Source organism: Myotis yumanensis, unplaced genomic scaffold (assembly GCF_028538775.1).
Source record: "Myotis yumanensis isolate MYYU_CA2020_CCGP unplaced genomic scaffold, mMyoYum1.0.hap1 SCAF_15, whole genome shotgun sequence".
NCBI classification, from domain to species: domain Eukaryota; kingdom Metazoa; phylum Chordata; class Mammalia; order Chiroptera; family Vespertilionidae; genus Myotis; species Myotis yumanensis.
This window is the reverse complement of record NW_027223766.1, coordinates 32,566,611-32,587,319: the sequence shown is the minus strand read 5'-3', so window position 1 is coordinate 32,587,319 and position 20,709 is coordinate 32,566,611. Positions and strand designations below refer to the sequence as shown.

The following is a 20,709-nucleotide window of genomic DNA, read 5'->3' as shown; positions in this document are numbered from 1 at the left end:
GAGTCTTTGACTGAAATGCTCCAAGGAGGGAGAGAGGTTTTCTTTCATCTATCAGAGAGTTTTTGAGTGTTTCCAGGACCAGATGTCATACAGTCAGCACGTGGCATAATCACGTTCCGCCTTCTTCAACAGCTGCTCAGAAATGACATGTGTGATCACTGCTCATACCCAAATCACACCAGGAGAAAAGTCTCAAGCTTCTCAACATCATGTAAAAGGTTCTAGTTGATATGCAAACAGTATTCCTTCAACACCCTGAGAGGGATGTGTGTACCGCGATTGCACAGGACTAAGACTGAAGTCCATTCTCCCACTTAGAGACAGTAGTGACCGTGATCAACTGACGTAACCTCTCTGAACAGTAGCTTCCTCCATTGGGGCAACCTCTACATTTATTTCCAATATTACAGTTGTAGGGCGTGCACATGAACACATAAAACAGATCAACATCTACTGTACATCGAGACAATCATTTATGAAGGTCTCCCACAGCCTTCAAAGGAAGGAGGACAACGTTTCACTTTTGATGTCTATACCCACCATGGCAAGCGCACAGATTTCAGCCTGTCACCAGCAGAGCATCATGTAACTAGAAGGGGGAGAATGGGCCCCCCTCTTAGGCAGCACCTACCAATCAGCGGTGTGACAGACGTCAGAGCCAGACCACGTGAGGACACAGTCTAGTCATCACCCAAACCTAGCAGTGCAGTGACTAAAGCAAGTAAAATTTGCCCCAAAATGGAATGTATACTACATTGCAAAATTCCTCTAGCTATTTCCCAATTCACTGGAGGTGGGGAGAAACCTCAATTTCAAAAAATAAAACATTTAAATGAGATGCCATCCACTCAGGTACTTTGTTCCTGGACTTCAACTTAAATCAAAAGGGGGAAATTCAGAAGTATCCCATTCTCTTCTAATGTAAGATAGAAAGCCAGTGTGCAAAATCTACATATGAAATGTGCTCATTTTAGCTACCATATTGCTTCAGAACTGCTGAGCTTCCTGATATGACATATTTCTGACTTTTGCTGTAGAACAGGGATTCCTGAGAAACCACGACACATCATCATTCCTTTGATTTTGTCATTTTCAAGCCTCATGTTTAGGATAAACTAAGCTGCTGTGATAACTACATTAAACCTTTTAAGTTGGTGGTGCTTATGTGGCTAAAAGTTGTGTTTTTTACCCAGGGGTAATCAGCCAATTCCATTATTTGGGATGCATTTACTGGTTATATATTTTATGCTGAAGAGTGCCTTCACACTACCACTGACTACTCTTACAAAACCACCCAAGCAAACAAACAAAAACACAAGGACTTCATTTGATGGCAAGAACAACAATACTGCCTCTTCTACAGGTTATCGATTTGCCTTCTTCATAAATAGCAGTAAATAATACTAGTATTTATCTTATTAAAAGCTAATGTAATATTAGCATTACATACTTTATATATTATAAAGCCAACTTTGGAGAACATAATTACTCAGTGTTACATTCCTTTCTCTTTCCAAAAAAAAAAAACTACATTCTGGTCATGGTGAGATATAACTAATGTATATCATTTAAATGCCCTTCTAAAATAAAATGTAGTTTATTAATTTAGGAGACCATGCCTAAGACAATTGACTACATTTATTTTATTTTCATGATTCCGAAATGTTAACTTAAAACAATTATTTTCGAGGTTAAACATAAATACACAGCAAGAACAGCTATGTAAGATAAATGTGTGCAGTAAGTGTTTATTGGACATTATTGCCAGGAAATAGAGCTACACATTCAAAGAATTATCTCAAACTTTTAAAATAGTTAAACATAGCAAGAAATAGAAAAAAAACATATTCCTTAGCTATGATTATACTAGGGAAGAGATCAGGAGCAGAATAAAGATTATAAGTTCTGATTTTTCTTCTTTTGCTAACCAGAACTTTAATTGTAACCCATTAATTCAATAGTCCCTTTGATAGGGATATCCACACTTTACAATTTCTATTCAACTGTAAATTCTGTTTGGACCAATTATTGATGCATCCAATCAGTAGTTAAGTAGCTATTGAGAGTTTAACTGTGCCCTCTTGTGATAAATATCAGTTTACAACAGTAAACAAACTAGACCACCTCTCTGCCTTTAAATTACTCATAGTTAAATACCAAAATTTGTAGATAAAATCCTTTAGTCATTTACATTCACCTTTACTTGCATTTGTTTGTTCCTGAGGGAAATTCTATAAGTCAAATTCTGTGGAAAGACACATTATGTAATCTCCTGGCACCTCCGTATCCTCATCCTCACGGATAAAATCAATATTGTACGCCTTGCCATTTTACAGGATTATTGTGAAGGTCAAGGGAGTAAATGGACCTGCAAGTGATTTGCAAAATCTAGGTCAGTGTGGTCCAAGAGAACGTTCTGAGATGATGGAAATGTCCTGCAGTTTACCATGCCCATGGTGGCCACTAGCACATGTGGCTATCGAGCGCATGAAATAGGGCCAGTGCAGCTGAGGAACTGCTTTTTTAATGTAAGCAGCTTTTATACATTTTTCATTCATTTAGTTTTAATTAACTGAAATTTAAAGAGCCACATGTGACTAGTGAATACCACAGCAGACAGTATGCTCTACAGTACCAGTCACATAAACAGAATTACTATTGAGTGAAATGAACTATCTGGTTGAATTTATTCTGCCAATGGGATGAAAAGACTGAATAGATGAGCACATGGAGAAATATCTCACTAAGGGCCCTGAGTCACCTGGAATAAGCAAGCGATAGTAATTTATGGCCCCATTATTATGGACTCAACCTGACACATAGGGCCTTCTTCAAAAAATAGAACAAAATCCATCTTTTGCCCAAAGACAAATTACTATGAAGCCGCTGCTGGTGAATTAGTTATATAAAGAAACACCCATGTTAATGCATGAACAAGAACATATTTTAAATTAATTTTCACTGATTAAGAACATAATGGCTTTTTATTCTATTTTAACCTTACATTTTAAAAACGATTCATTCTATGTGGTATATTCCATGGCTTTCATTTATAACTCACACACATAGGTCTTTTCACAAGAATGTTTCAGCATATAAACTAAAAATATAAGTGGTTGGCTTTTTTTCAAGGTCTTTAACCCTCAATTTATTTCTCCCTTCCTAATAATATGGAACAACCTGTAAGAATAATTTAAATTAATATGTCACAGGAAAATATTTTTTAAAGCCTCAGAACTCTTAAAATGACACTTTAGCACATGTACTTCTGTTCAACGGAACAAAAAAAAAGTTGTTTAACTAAACACAAACTCTTCCTTAGATGCGGTTCATTTTCAAGGACTATAATTGACAGTAACAGAGGGACAATTAGGAGGGTGCTTATTTAAAAGGGATTGAGGTTATGGGCTGATAGTCAAAAAAAGTAAAACCTTAACAATAAAAAGTTCAGGTGTTAAAAAAATCACTGTTCAAATACTGAAGTTACAAATAACATGAAGTAATCTGTAAGGGCCAATCTTGACTGAAAATAACTATAGTCAGTATTAACATGCTAATCTACAGAGGGGATATTTCTGCGTAGTACTATGCTTCAAAAAACACGGGAGCATATCATATGCCTTAATGATGTATTGTGATGGAGACTTTTAAAAAAGTTCAATAACAAGTCTAATTAGATGTCAATCATCTCAGTCTCATGCCATCACAGCCACTTCCTTGTGTCACTGGAACAACTGGAATAAACACCCTACCCATTTGGATTTAGAAGCACCAACAAATATTTAAATTTGTATGATGGACAAATTTCTTTTTATTGTGTTGATTGATTTGAGAGAGAGAGAGAGAGAGAGAGAGCAAGGAAGAGGGAAAGAGAGAAACATCTATGGGAGAGAGAAACATCCACTGCCTCCTGCACCTCCCCTACTGGGGATCTAGCCTGCAACCCAAGCATGTGCCCTGACTGGAAATCAAACCATCAACGTTTGGGTCCATGGAACAACACTCATCCAACTGAGCCACACCAGCCAGGGCATAATGGGGCAAATTTGAGGGTAAAATACTGCATCTTCTTAATTACACACATTTTTATCACCAGCTTTTTTAATTACAGTAATCCACAGTCAAGCCCCAACCTGGTTTCTCATTTTACTCAGTGTAATACTAAACTAATTCTCCATGGTTATTTGGTATTGGGGCTGATAGAATAGCAATAAATCTCAAAGTCAGTCTCAATAATTTGGAAGACAATCTTTGGGGGAGAGGGGGCGGAATACAAAACAAAATAGAAAATGCAGCGCAAGTGGATTACAAAACGGTATTATTTTCCATGTACTGACTCACCATCGCCACCGGCTCATAATGGAGATAAATAAAAATTGCATGTGTTCTCTGAAGAGTGTCTTAATGGGGAAAAGAGAGTCAAATCACTGTGGAGCATCCTTCCTCCAGGAAAGGGTGCTTTGTTGCATGCCTACTGTGCCAAGCACTAGGCATACACACAGAATCAACACAGTCCAAAACCCCAGCCAGATGTCTGTAGTTTAGTATAGACAGCTCACAAGTCAATCGATGACAACAACAGTGGAATATGTGCTTCTGCTGAGAGATGTACCGAGTCCCATGACAACACAGAGGAAGAGACCTAACCTACACTGACAGGCCAGCAAAGGCTTCCGGAAGGAGGTGACAGCCCAGCTGCGGACAGATGAATTAGCATTTGAGATGAATCTCAAAGGCAGTGGTCATGGAAAGGTTTTTCAGGTGCAGGAAATAAAATGAGTAAAGCAGAAATAAGGGTGAAACAAGGGAAGTCGTTCTCAGGAAATGTGGAGGGATACTGGGGGAGGGGTGAGAAAGAATTTGGAAAAGGAATGTCTTATCTGAAAGTCTATATGTGATTATACAGGTTTAAATAACATGATAAGGTTTTTATACAAAGTAGACCTACACTTCCTACAAAATGTAGGAAAACTGATCTATAAATAAAAATTTTAAAAATTAAAGAAAGGGAAAGAGGGAAGGAAGAAAGAAAGGATAGAGAAGGATCGAGAAAAAGAAAAGAAAGGGAAGGGAAGGGAATTGAGAAGAGAACAGAAGAGAAGGGAAAAGAGAAGAGAACAGAAAGAAAAAAGAAAATACGTAAAGAAACCACTAAGAATTTACTAAGTAAGCCTGAAGGGTGTTGGCAGTTAAAGAATAAAGAAGAGGAAACAAACCAATCAATTGCTTGGGGAGAGATACCTATCAGAAAGAAATCCCGGGTAACTGACATTTCCAATGGGACTGACTAGAAAATAGGAGAAGAGAACAAAGGATGGTTTAGAAAAATGTTGCATGAGAGAAGGAACTAACAACTTTAGTTTTACACAAGTTGACTTTGAGATGCCAGTGGAATATCAAGGTGCAGCTACCCATCAGCTGGAAAAACAGGTCTCAGAACAAACCATTGTTTATTATAAAATTACCAAATATGTTACTGGGCCCATGAAAGAATCCCAGTGTCCTTTACTCCTACATGAGCAAATCATCTAATACTCAAGGAGAACAGCAGGTAGACAAGTAAACCATTTCTGCATTCTCAAGCTCCTCACTGTAGCCCACACTTCCCTCACACTCGGAATCCAGGGAAATCGCCCCGCCTCATGCATGGGTGGGGTATGTGATACACTCAAATTCCACACTCTAAAATATGCTGACGTTTCCGCTGCCTACACTTCCTACGAAATGTAGGAAAATTGATCTATAAATAAATTTTTAAAATTAAAAATTCCGTACTCACTCCTAAGCAGAGTTAAATTTTCATTACACAGCCATGGACACCACTAATGCATCTCCTTACCATTTAATCTTCACAGACAAACCAACCTGGATGGTGCCTAGTAACTAGAAGAGGAGAATACAACTCTCAGACCACATGTAAAACCATAAATTCCTAAAACAAAGTTCTCCAAAAGAGGGGAGTATAAATAAATCAAATACGTGGATGAAATGCCCCTGAATTTGGAGACCAGACATTGCATCACCCTTGATTGATCAGATCAAAATGTGGCCCTTGCTCACTCTATCTGAACTAGTTTCTGTAGCAGAAGTACCAATGAAAATGAATCACAGTAATTAAAAAAAAAAGACAAATCAGCAAAATTACCTTTTCAGCAATTTCAATTATAAGCCTAGCAAGTTCTAATAAGGCAGCATTACACGACACAGATAAAATAACCTCAAAGAAATCACTTATGTCCCCAAATTCATTGTGATTCACACACTGTATACATCACAACCCTTGTGTGGCAGCTTACATCTCCTCCCTTTCTTGCAGTTGGCCTATGTTCCATTGCTATTCTAGTTGTATTAAACTCAGCCTTATATTTGGAAAGGCACTATACCATAGCGATTAAAGACAGGCTTCCGTAGCCTATCTACCCTGGTGTACACACCATTTACCCCACTTACACAACAATGTGATCTTGGGCAGGTTACTTTAATTCCTCTATGCCTGTTTCCTCATTTTTTAAAATGGACATAATGGTAGTATCAACTTCAAGGCTTTTTATGAAGATGAGTTAATTAGTACATGCAAAGAGCTTAGAGCTACACATGCACATATGAAATCTTTAATAAATGTTAGTTATTATTAGAAGCGAATCCAAAATTAAAGGGGAAAAACAGAAGATATGTGCAATTTTGATTATGTAAGCTATCAGATGAAAGAAGAATAGATCAAATGAAAGGTAATACAAAAATTAATTTTACATTTGACTTGCAATTAAAATTAAACAAAGATCTTTTCTGATACTCTGAAAATGCACACTTACTTCAAACTTTAAAATCCTAGGATGAAGAATTCAAGAGGTCTATGGCCTAACGAGTCTCAGAAATAGACTCCAGGAAGGAAACTGAAAAATGAGAGGGAATTACTCTTTCTCCAAACTTTCCTGGGGTTAGCACACTACTTATGTTCCCGTGTTTCCAACAGCTGCATGTGTAGTGTAATGACAATGACCCAAGAAACAAAAGGCACTAAATAATTAGTGGACTTGATACGGTTAGAAGAGCAAGCCATTAGAGGATAGACTTTTTATTGAGTTCAATAACATTAAATTCGATTGGATGCACTGATAACCATTTCTTCTTCTAAACATTCTGCCCAGAAATACTGACATTCAAGAAAGTGATACATGTTCTTTAAACAATAGCACATAAACCAAAAATCAAAGAGGCATTGACATTTATCCTACTGACCCTCATGTAACACAGCCAAATGGAGATTTAACCATCATGCAGGTAAAGGGATTAGTGAAGACGGTCCAACTACTCTACTCCACCTGGGTGGCTGCATTATCCAGCTCGGCCGTCTCCAGGATGAAAACAGCCTGGTAAAAGCCAGAACTTTGTTTTGTTTTATGGCCTTAGGGTGAGCATATGTTTTATTTTGCACACTTTATTACTTGTTAAAGAGACACAGTCCTGAATACAAGTATGGGTTATATGCCAAGCACTCGGTACTCTATAGACAGTCTGAAGTGATTAAAGTCCCATTCACCAGTTGTTCTGAAGTGCAATTGTCCTCAACTCAGAAAAAAACAAAGAAACAGAACCTGCTAAGATCTACAACTTCCCTCCTACTCCAGATCAAAGGAAACTGCGAGGCAAAAAATAAATATTTGGAAATAAAATTCAAGAAAAGTCAAAATAGACCCAAATGAGATTAATGTTCTCTGATTTTTTTTTTCCGAGACCAAACTGTAACCCCCTGCTCAAATGAATGTACTGGCATATGTTAAGGATCTTTAAAGCTCAGAGTTAAATATGTTGAAAATATGAATACAAAGGATGACTTCCTATCTCTAAAATCTGTTCTTCCTGCTTCTAACATGACATATTGTGCAACTCTGATAAAAATATTTACAGAACAGACATGCAGTGCTCTTAGATCAAACACAAGACAGTCACTGGTAAGTTAATAGTGTCATTCTTTGGGGAACCTTAGAATTTCATCAAGGGCCAAAATGAACTTAATAGCTGGAATCTGATAGCTACCTTCTTGGAGTCCTGAATAATGTGAAATCGCAGAAAAAGGCTTAGTCATCTGAAAAGGCAACATATACATCGTGAGCACTTATAAACTCGGGATCACTAACCACTTTCCCGTGGGAAGCACAACTTGACAGGACTCCAACTTTTATAACCTGGTCTAAGGGCTCAGAGTCCCCCATAAAGATGACACAAACGTCCTGATGCGCAGCACATTAAGCCCTAATGAAACAGCACAGCCCGTGTTTAACAACTCAGGCCTCCATTCAGAGATGGTTTAAATATAAGCATAATAAAGCAGATTAAAAAGAAAGAAGCTGTAATTACTTTTTGAAGAACTCAATCTCTTGTCCTATTATTGCTCTCTCTGTGAGCCTCAAAGTCTGACTATAGGTAGTAAAAATTACAGGAAGGGTTTACCAATCACGCCACATCCATTATTTTTAAAGATTTAAGCATAATAATTGATAAAAACAGGCAGGGAACATTTAAAACCTGAGGAACTAATATCCAGGTCAAGTCACGTAGCTCTGAGCTAGTGAACATATCTGCATTATATGGTTTAGCTGATGTATCTTTTCTAGTTTTCCTTGGTAAAGAATCCACAGATCTTCTGATTTCAGGGCGGGGCACACGCCTCAAGGTGGTGTGCGCAGTTGATTTCCACAGACTCAGAAAAGACTATCCCGGTTTTATAATGGCCCTGTAAAGGGACTTCCATTACCCAGCGGAGGCTCTATCTACCATGCAGTACAAAGTGACACTGCTATTTGACATTATTTTTACAAAGGTGTAATTCTTTGACTTCATTACTGCTAAGAAAATTGTCACAGAAGTGGATATTGTCAGTACACATATGTCTAAACTTCAATGAGTCCTGCAAATATATGTTAAGTTATCTGAACTTGGAACTGGAAATCTTAAAATTTGTTTAAATGATTTCTTCTTCCCAACTGTATATCTCATGTTTGCACGCAAATCAGATTATTTAAAACCAACCATGTCAAACCAAAATATAGATCAAAGCCACATAGTTCTTAAGTCCTGTACTCTGTCTCCTGTTCCTTTTTTCTTGGCCTAAAATGTCATAAATCTATCATTAACCACCAACTGTCCTGAGTGTTAAAAAAAAACACAACAAAAGCCAATTTAATTGAAAAAGATTAATGAATTGCTCATCTATTACTTCAATTAGCTTAAGTTACAGATTGATCGAAGTAATTCCTAGAATTGAATGATTACTGTCTGCAATAGTCTTACTTACCAACATCTTTTTTTATCAGAACACACATGCCATTAATGTACCCTAAATTTCTGATGAAAATGCATTAAAGAAATTCTACAGTCAGCAGTTTATCACCCACAGCTTTTAGCCTCCACACAATTCAAGTGACAAGTCGAGAAGCCCTCAAACAGCATTTCAGTAAAACACAGACGTGTGGAAAAAGGGGGAGTTTCAGATGTGCTTTTATTCGATTTATGCATCCAGGGAAGCTGTTCAATATTTATCTCAGCATAAAAATATTAACAAGTTACTTATCTTCAGACATGTTTTTGCATCAACATCTGGTATATGTGCAAAGTATTCAGGATTAGCATTTGGCCTACAAGAATATTTGGTGTTCTCTTCCCAAATTGCAGAAAGTTAACTCTCTTTAGACCTGGATTCAGTTGTGTTTCTGAAATAATTGCCCCCTTTTCCCACAGATTGCCTTTTTTCTATATTTAGTCATATTATTTCTCTTTGAGGAAAAAAAAATAGATCTTAACAAGATTATCTTCCTGTATGTTCTTTCCTGCCACTTTCTGTCTTCTTTACTCTGGGCTTCTGCAAGGATTTAGTAGATAGCACAGTCGAGGATCAGCTGTTTTATTTCTAGTTCTATTAGTTCAAACTCAGATAGCTCACACATCTGTTTTATTTCTAAGATCACTGCCCAGGAAAAGTGTCCAGCTCATTCTACCCAAACATAAACTTTACTATAAATAACTGAGAACCTAACAAATAACCATTTGGGGGAAATGGAAGTGTGTTTAAAAATCTGAATTCTTCCAAACTATAGGCCTTAGTAATCTTCCTTTTAGAGCCTTCCTGACAGCCCAGATCAGCTTCCCTCAGAAGTCGTCCCCAGAGTGAACAAACTGAAACTCCAGCCGGAAATCCAGGTATTAACATCATATTACTTGCTAATTATAAAACGCCATTTCACATACTGACATTATTCACTTCTAGCCCTTTTATCTAAAACACATTTTACAATCATAGTTTGACAGCAGAGTGTACCTGACATAAGACAGTGGAATGATCTTTAATGAGACAGCAGTTCAAAGCATGTAGCTTTCATGCATAATAGCTATGTTGACTTAATTTGCTGCTCCACGGAAATAATTCTATTTGTGGAAATTCACAAAGTAAGATGGAATTTTTAAGAGAGCTTTACAAGATGAAATTGGCTTTTTAAGAGTTCGTTACATCTCCCTTAAAATGATAAGATTGCCATTGTGACCTTTTCAAAGGACTTGGAAATTTCTCTTCTGATTCTTCTTCTAAGGATTGCAAATATGTTCACTACCTCTTATTTATAACCCCCCTTGCCTGCCTGGCTTGATTGACACCAAGTCAATAGACAGGTCTGGATCAAATGCACTGTAGCTATTGAGTTGATAAAAATGTTTTATAATTTCAAAAATTTAGGAAGCCAATTAAGTGTGATGTGATTTCATTAGTTCTCTGATACTTCTTCTAATCACCCCTAAAGAAGGTTAATATTAAACCTAATATGCTTTGAAATCTGGCCTAATAACACAATAAAAATCTACACACTATAATAGAAACTAATTTACTTTTTTCAAGTTGACCGTGAGTCTTGACTATGCTTAAAATAAAATAAGTACATTTCTTTAGAGTCTGTTCTGAAGTTCATTCTACTTGAAGTGGCATTTTTTTTTTTCATTTTACATATGCCATAACCAAAAGACAGAAGAGTAGATCAAAAAGGTATGCCACGTTTACTAAAAGTAGATATCTAAATTACTACTAAATGCTTTCATAAATTATCATTTTCCTTACCTGCCGAAAGGAATGCTTTACTGGCCCATATCAAAGTCATTCTGGTGTCCCTAAGTACTTACAATCACCTTGACTTCTTTTTCATCAATGTAATTTTATTTCCAAATTTTCACTTGCAATTATGTTGCCTTTTCAGTAATTTATCTCTGTATCCATCAACATGACCTAAATCTAGTCCAATTTGATGTTGGGCTGAATATAAAATCAAATTCTAATCCAAGACACAGGAAAAACCCTCACTGAAGGAAAGACTATACAAAGACTATAGCAAAAGACAATCGATCTAAAACTAGGACAAAGTATGAGTCACTACCATGTAGACCCGTAAAGATTAGTGCCATTTTTAGAAGACTGAAAAAAAATCAAATTACCATGAAATATAGACAGGTCTAGATCAAATGCACTATAGCTATTGAGTTGATAAAAATGACTGATATTTTAAAAAACATAGGAGGTCAAATCCAAAGCCTAGCTATTCCATGAAAAGACTTTTCCCAACATCATAGAAATATTGGGATTGATTTCCATGATGAGAGGCTAAAGATAACCCTGAATACCCATTTGGATGACAGAGCCAATGAAGCATGCTCGTCTTTTCTGCTGGATCTAGCAAGCTACTACCCCTTGGGTATTGGGAGCGTAACTTTTATATGCATGTAAGAATTCACATTTCATTAGTAATAACTTTTTGTGTACAAAGAGATCACAATACAAAGCACAAACCTGTACATCATAGGTCCCATTTAGTAAAACGGGCCTTGAAGAGTTGATGTCCTGCAGCACACCAGAAAGCACGGAGCGGTTGACCTTCTGGAAGTCTTTGGAATGGCTGAACTGCACCATGTTGTGAAGGGCTAAGATTTTGCTGTCCAGCTCAGCATCCTGCCTGGTGCGGTTATGCAGTCCTAAGTGATACTTTCGGAAGTGCTTAATCAGATCTGTGGGGTCGTTGCCATAGTAACCATATCCACAGATATTGCATTTAAAGTCCTGAAGCTCTGGAGACAGAGGTGCCGGGTCTGGGTTGTCATTTACCAGTAAATCAGTTTTGGATTTATTCAGTCTCACACCCCCATCTGAAGGCACTTGTGGGTTTTTGGAGGCCACTGCAACTGGGCTCGAGCCTTGACAATTGGCTTGACCACTCTGCGCTTGCCCTGTTTCCTCGGCAGCCTTTGGTGACATCTTGGGGTCTTCCTTCGTCTCCAATGAGTCCCCGGATGGGGTGCAGGCCATATCTTGAGGGTCATCTGCCTCTGCTCTTTGAGGAGACTTCAAGGGCTCACCGACTCCCCCAGCAGCTGGAGATGAGAAAGCCAACATATTTCTATCTGTCACCTCATCATGTGGGTAGGAGGGAAGGTTTCCTCCCTTACCGGGGCTTTCATAATTGAAGCCAGGCTTCTCACTCAGGACTGAGCTTGTTAAGTCCTTCTTACTGCTGGAAGATGGATCTTGGACATGCAAGCTCTGTTCCTCCTTATTATTTAGTTCTGCAGCATCACTCTGCTCTGTATTTTCTGACATCTGATCTGCAGAAAATGCTTTGTTCTTTGCTGATACCTTGCTTTCTGTACCTATAGGCTCCAGGGTCTGGCCCTCGCCTTCACTAGCAACGTTTCTCAGAGGGGGATTCTTTTTCCGGACCATATCTGTAAAAACATAAGGAAAAAGGAGATACAGGGTTATTTGAAGGTTGCAGACATGTAAACTAATCTAGAACATTTTACTTATTCTATTCCAGGCTTGTTAAGGTGCATAATAAAAAACTTCCTCAAGGGGAAAAAAAAAAAAAAACGACAACCCTCAGTTTTAAAAATAGCAAAAAATCGAGACTAAAGCCAACAATTAACATTTAGAAAATTTTTGTTGTAGAGTAGCTCATTTATTTTAAAATGGTTTTATGAATACTAAAGGATTAATTATCACTAGCTCTATCCTTCCTATCAGTTATCATTTCCTGCCAATTATAATTTTGCTCAATTTCTTTCTTCAGTTATACTCGGTGATATATACATATGCTTGCATACTTATACATGCTATATATTATGTAGAATGTGTATACGTATTATGTTTATAGACTATAGATGCATGTTTATGTTTATAGAATATATATTACATGTTTATTTTTGTATGTGTATATAAACAACGTAAATTGGAACTCAATACTGTTACACACTGTGCAACTGAGATATAAATATAGTTTCCACCAAAATATCATCATAGTCAAAATATAGAAATAGCCTGCTATAAACGAAGTGAAAACTGCCCCAGTACTTGCAGCAATGAAGGATAAGAAATGTTTCACCTCTGTCCTGCTGTTAAATTCCTTGAAGCCCCATTCGGAGGGGCGGGGGGAAGGGGTTGTCTGAAGTTAGGAAGAGGACCTGGTATGCATCAGAGTGGCCAGGCTGGGTTTTACTAGAACTCTCTCCAGAACGATGGGGAACCTAACTAAGCCCCAGGATTCCATGCACAGACTGATGGAAATAGTACCAATTCCACCATCAGGAACACACTGGGTATCGACTAAAGTAAAATCTTAAGTTAAACCACATGACCTTGTCATTTTATAGCTCAAAATGGCAAAATAATAGCCATTCCCTACGGTTCACCTTCACATGCTAGTTCAGCTGTGCCTTTCACGTTGGTGGCATCGGTGAGCAGGGTCAAAATAAGAACACGGTGACAAATTCCTCTACTGGAGTCTAATGAATCAGAGCTCTAAGGGTGTAAGGAATAAGAAACAATTTGTGTTGTGTCAATAAAAGAATGCAGCAACAAAGCCTCGCTGAGGACCGAGGTTCCTGGTCTGTGTTCCTTAACCTCCTCTCCTCTGGCTGAAAACCGGTGAGTACTGGGTGAGGGTGTCACCCCGAAAGTCCCGTGGAAAAACCCACCTATGACAGACTAATAAAATAAGCCTTCTGGGCTCGCCGTCTGCCACAAGGATCGACTTAACAGTTAGTTGCACCATGACTATCCAAAGCGTCCTGAGCAAATCCAAATTCATAACATGTCTTAGTCATTTTCATCTATAACATGTCACCAGTGCTGAGGGAACCACACCGGCTTGGTATATCTGGGTGTGCCTTTGCTTCTGAAAAGCTGCTCAAGCAAAATTTTTATCATAGGAATCACTAAGCCAAGATAATGTACTAGTTAGAGTGTAAGAAGTCATTTATAAGATCAAAATTCACTCTATTGGATAATGTCACAAGCAGTGTAACCGGCCCAGCTGGCCCAGCTAAGTGGCTGAGTGTCAACGTATGAACCAGGAGGCCACGGTTCGATACCAGGTCAGGGCACATGCCCAGATTTCGGGCTCAATCCCCAGTAGGGGGCGTGAAGGAGGCAGCCGATCTATGATTCTCTCTCATTATTGATATTTCTCTCTCTCTCTTCCTCTCCCTTCCTCTCTCTGTAATCAATAAAAATATATTTAGAGAAAACAGTGTAATTGTACTTAAGAAGTGCATTGCTCTTCTTTTATACACAAATAGTGCTAGTCACCAAGTATCCACAGAATTCCGTTCTTGGAACAGCAGCAGCCACAACAACAAGCATTTATAGGATGAAAGGCTGAAGTCGGCAGTCAACGGCAAGAGGCAATGAACACCTGCCAGGCTTCTGAGGGGCGGGGCAGGGGAGGGAACCTGGTCTTCACCTTTGGTGGCATTACCGCTGGGCCCTAAACTGGAACACTGGTTAACTAGTTTGCTTTTTAAGGTTTGCACGTTAAGTGTTTTATGTGTGGATGTCAAAGTTTCAGGAGACATGCAGTTTTCTGTGGGAAGTGGTAGAAGCTGGGAACTTGTACCAACACATGGAAGACTTGAGGGCCATTTTACTGGTAGTAAAGAAAAGGAAAACTAATTAATAAGAGGGAAGCTTAAGAAATCAGTAATCATTTAAAACACAAGAGTTTGAGTAGGAAAAATAGACCTTTTTAACTTAGTTTACACACTAAAACATTCTAAGTTATGGAGCATCAGCCATCCCTACATATAACAATGTGGTGATTTGGCACAGCCATCGTCTGCCTTTCCCTCTAGAACTTCCTGTGTTTTTTCCTTTACACATAATGCCTTCAGTAATACTGCAATTTAATTTTTGCTTGGACAAATACTGAAAAACCACATCATTTAAATTTTAATATTTCTCCCTTAAGATAAATAAAATCTAGCAAGGATGCACCAAAATGAAATTAATAAGGTTACACAAAAAAAAGATAAAAATCTAAGTGAAAGGCAGGATTCATGAAGAAATGAGAATAAAATATTCCAATTCATTAAGACTCTTCTCCATTAGATTAAGAGAAAATTAAGAAAATATAGTAATGTCAAGGTAATTAGAAAAGGCAGCAGCACTTTACATAGCAAGGGAAAGAAGATAAAGTACTTAAAGTGAATATATATATATATATAAATATGTTTATATTGAACAAAGTAACTTGTTTTTCAGAACAACAAAAACAGTGGATTGTGCTCATTTATTGTGACTGTGAAGAAAAGTAAGGGTCATAGTTTAAATACTTCTCAACCAGCATCTATAGTGACTGAGGAAAAATGTGATTTAATTAAATTATCATTCTTTCAAATTTCAGTTCCTTCCTCTACCCAAAAACAGACCTTTAGAACCCATATGACTCACTGATTCCTTATGTTGAATAGAGCTCTTAATAATATATATCACAAAGAATTTTAACTGCTAAAACTTCAAAGAAGTCTCAGAAAGGTCATTTTGGTTTTATTTTTTGTAGTGGGGGAAAGGGGCCTGATCTTTTTAGTTGGGTTTAAAAGAAAATATCCTGGTTAATTTAGTTGACTACACTTTGAAGTAGCTATAGAAAAAAAATATAATTTTCTACTGGAATTATATCACCATCATTTTTCAGAATGACATATTATGTAAATATAAGCACATTTGCAATACTTCTAAGTGGAAGAAACTCCCCTAACAAATCATAAGTTAGATGCCGAAGGACTATAGCCACCCTCCAGTTATTATCTTTAAGACAAATAACAGATTGCATGATGTTTCACTGTGTGCCAAGAACTTTTCCAGTTAACATGTTCACTTGAAAAAATAGATCACATACTTGTAAAGTCATACCCAGCACTGACTTCATAAGGCATGTGGCTTTAGAATGCTTTCTACAAGTATTAATCCTATTAGTCAACTAGCAGGAGGCTAACGCAACTGTCTGAGAAGATGCTCGGAAGACACAGAAGACATTTTGAGAGCTGATCTGTACATCTGCAAAACAAAGCAAAACAAAAATATTTTCCTTCCTAAGTGATGTAAACACACTTTAATGTATCACACAGAAAATACATTGCCATGCCAGCGCCGCAGGCTGCTTGAAAGACACCTGATAAAAAGCATGAGCAAATCTTGAGCAAGATCGTCTCCAGCCCCATGGGCTTTCATCAAGCGGCAGAAGCAGGAACACGACATGAAAGGGAATGGAAGTCATTTTCACAGCAGCCTGGGATGTTGGTGAAATCATGGAACCTCTAGAACCCTCTGAACTCTAAGCATCACAATACTTACCTATTGGGCAGGGATAAGAGACCTTAATTAGTAAACATGGAGGGGCATGCTTCTAGAAGAGATACCAAGTGCACTGCTGGGACTGCACAGTCACGGCTGAGGACAAGTGGCACCCATGGCCAGTCCCTTGCAGACTCATCGTACCAGTACATATGCCATGCGGCTGAGGAAAGAGCCAGTGCAAGGCCATCGGCAATTCTGCATCAGACCCACGTAAGCCTTACCAAGAGTTACAGAAACCCTGAGCGCTGTGATGTGTGTTCTCTCTCTAGCTATTTGCAGTAGTCTTCTATTTTCACTCTGGCTACAGTAAGCTTACCAACTCGTGATTGAACCAGCTTGAAACCCCCATTATACCATCATTTTTATCGGAATAAATTATTGAGGCAGATAGTGCATTAATGGTCTTCATATAAATTAATCAGTTGTACCATAAATATAATATATACACTTATGTAAGTAAATATATACATATATGTATATAAAATCACATCAAATTTGGTAACCCCATTTAAAACGTGTTTTTATTCTACTAGACTGACTATAAAAAGAAATTAAAAATACCAGTTACAGTAGGCCCTCTATAAATGACCGTTTAGATAATGGGGCTAAAAGTGACTTGGATAAAGAGGAGTTGAAGAACATAATGAGAGCTACAAGGGTGCTAATTTCAGTATTTTAAATAAAAAAATAATTGATTTCAAAGAGAAAGGAAGAGGGAGAGAGAGGCAGAAACATCAATGATGAGAATCATTGATTGGCTGCCTCCTACACTCTCCGCACTGGGAATAGAGCCCGCAACCCAGGCATGTGCCCCTGGTTCATAAGTCGATGCTGAACCACTGAGCAACACTGGCCAGGCACTAATTTCAGTTCTTTACGGAATTATGAGATTAAAAAAACTGACCTGGGGGCTCGGGGGCAGTGAGCATTCCCACATTTATATCACTACCCACTTACACAAACACATGAATGCCCCTTTGGAGGCTGGTATACTTGAATGCATATTATGTGCCAAGATATTTAAACAGGTTAAAATATATTTAGCTTAAAAATGCTCCTTTTGTATTAATTTTCATTACTGAGATGTAAGACATTCCAGTTGCAAAAATCTAAATCCCTACTCTTAATTATTTCCTTCTAAATTAAAACTTAAATCTAAAAGCTTTCTCTGCATTTTTTAATACAAGAGTTTATTATTTAAAAAAACAATAGGATCCTGTACTATTTCTATGCTAGAGTATCATTTAGCCAGGTTTATGTGGAGGAAATTATCGGTATTAGAGCTTAAAATATAATTATGGTAACTACTTTATCTCTCTGATTACAATGTAAGAATAAAATCCTTTTTCTGTAGAAGACTGTGACTCATGTTCTCAGAATGGCACCTTTAGAGCAAAGGAATCTGAGTTTTCCATTATTACCAAGATGTTGTGAATTAACCATTAACGAACTTACTTTTATTTCACACACACACACACACACACACACACACATCTGTGAAATACACATACTCCAAAAAATCTTGCAATAGATAATCAAGTGAATTATTTAACCAAAAAAAATCAACTTTCACAGAAATTAAAAAAAAAAAAGAACTGAGCTCATACATACATCCAATGCAGGTGAGAACTAGGATGTATTTCCATTAGATGAGAAACTCTTTGAAGGTAAAAACTATAAAGTCTATGTTCTTAGTAGCATCTTGGTCCTAAACAAAGTAAATAATCAAACCTAAGGAGGAAGAATGGTACAGCAGTCATGCATCCAGTTTCTGAATCTGATTCAAATCACTGTTGATGTGACCAGGCCTCCTCCCTTTGCTTGAGCCTTTATTTGTATCCCTATAACAAGGGAATTACAATAAATTATTTTTAAATTGCACCCTGCCTCTAAGACTCGATAATGGTTCTGATAAATGGCTTAGGCACTTTAGAAAAACCTTTCTAATAGTTTCCCTTTGAAAACCTCTATCCAATATCCTTAAAAGACTTTACATATTAAACCATCAACAATTAAGGGCAGCAGAAATCCCACTGATGTCTACCATTCACTCAGTTATATATTGCCTCTAACATTCATTCATTCACTCAAATAAATGTACATCCAGCATCATCTATGTGCCGAACACATGAACACATTCAGGGAGAGGACTTTAATTGTATTAGTCATCATTAATTTGAGACAGATTTTTTTAAAAAGCAAAGAAAAGAACTACCAGAAACCCCTCTTTCTCAAAGAAGATTCAAACATTTGAGTATCTTTTCAAATATCATTTCAAATACATATATCCTGAACAAGGCTAAAAAGTGAGGGGAGCAAGCCAGGACATAAGGTGACCTCAGTCTCAAATCCTGTTGAGTATGATTTGTATTACAAGTAGCAGTTCTTATCATCATAGTATATAATACCACAGGACATTTTCCTATTGTTTTTCCATACAATAAAACTATCAAATGTTTGAAATCAAAGCTGAATACAAAGGAGACATGATAATCTTCTCCTTAATATATCTCTCTTCCATGCCTGTTTATATCAACCGCCTAGGAGTTCCGAGTTATTAGATACACATATCATGAAGCTTTTATTTAAAAAATAAAAGAAGCGGGGGGAGGGGGGCGGGGGAGAAGAACAGCAAATTGTTTCTTTTGATCAAAAGTCTCCCACAAGGAATTTAAAGAATTAAACAAGTGATAGCAAAATAAAAGGAAGGTCAAATATGGGGCCTATAGCAAACTAGATAGTTTCCATATGAACAACATATAAAGTTCAGTTTTTCAAGAACATATGTGTTTGCTCATTGGTTTAGGGAAAAAAATTTGAATGCTGTCTACTCCATATATACAGATCAAAATCAGATTGCTTAAGTGAACTATAAAATGCAAGAGAACATTGTTTATCCAATTCACAAACCCAAGAATTGCTGAGGGAGTTTAAATGTTTTCCATTTCTTCAGATTCTAGGGCAATACTTCACTGGTAGATGGCTTTTCATGTAAACGGCTCCAAACTTCATACACCCAACGTCTGATCCTGTTCCTTGCTATCCATGTCTATTTCATTTGCCCTCTGAATTGATTGATCCTAAATCTTTAAAGGTATTTTTGGACATCTTAAATCCTGTTGAGATTTAAATGTCATCACCTTCAAACAACTCCCATCAAATAAATCTCTTATTAATTCACATCAAATTAATCCAAAATGATCCCTTCTATTAACATATGCTCCAGAGCACAAAGCCTATTAATAGTCATCTGGACACTACAACTAACCCAAGCCTCTCTGAGATAAAATGCACACTATTTAGATATCCTATTTCAAAGAGTTTCGATGCTGGCCCAAACACATTTTATTAGGCTCTTATTTCATCATGCTATGTTCTCTATATTTTAAATATCTCATTTCAAATGCACTAGCCTAGGTTAAAGATGATAGCCTGGTAACAATGTCAGATTTGCCAAAATCAGTCTCCAGATATCCATAAACATCTTAGAGAACGAATTTCACTAACCATTTTATTTATATATGAAAATTACAAAACCTTTTTTTAGGCCTTTAAAGACTTTATGATAGAAATCCAAATGAATATATCAGAAAAAAAACGAAGCATGGGCCAATTTCACTAAATAGGATAAGTAAAGTAAACCAAGTATACTTCACGGATTATCAAAAGGAAAGGAGGGATTATTTTCCCTTTGGTAACAGGTGAGAGGCAAATGTATTAAAAGCTCTAATTTGAATATGATCACAATTTCACTAAGCAAATTAAGAAATGCTACCATTCGTTTCCCCACATACACGTTGGTTTTTCTTTTGCTTTCCTCCCAAAAAAAGAAAAAAAATTAAAATAATCTAAAATGACTACTGTCTATTCAAACAGATCAATCTGGCTCTGTGTGTGTACATGGGCCAGGCTCAGCATTCTTCTTCTTCTTCGTTAAACTTAAGAGTATGTCAACTAATCCACGAGCCAAGAGCCAATATAAAACTTAAGTTCAAAAAAACAGGTCATGGAAAAGTATAAATTTACTTACTATACTGATGTTAGGATGC

At 37.2% G+C, this 20,709-nt stretch overlaps 1 protein-coding gene across 6 annotated transcripts in view; it reads right to left on the bottom strand.

Moving 5' to 3' along the window:
* TRPS1 (transcriptional repressor GATA binding 1) overlaps nucleotides 1–20,709 on the bottom strand; it is a 234,173-nt gene that overhangs the window by 177,569 nt on the left and 35,895 nt on the right. For 4 of the 6 annotated variants that reach the window (XM_070392794.1, XM_070392795.1, XM_070392796.1 and 1 more), the window contains one exon: nucleotides 11,825–12,753. In XM_070392794.1, the coding sequence (XP_070248895.1) occupies nucleotides 11,825–12,751 (927 nt within the window). In that variant the 5' untranslated portion in view covers nucleotides 12,752–12,753. Of the gene's footprint in view, nucleotides 1–11,824; nucleotides 12,754–16,202; nucleotides 16,361–20,709 lie in introns of all 6 variants that reach the window. The other 2 variants (XM_070392791.1, XM_070392792.1) reach the window with 1 other exon arrangement.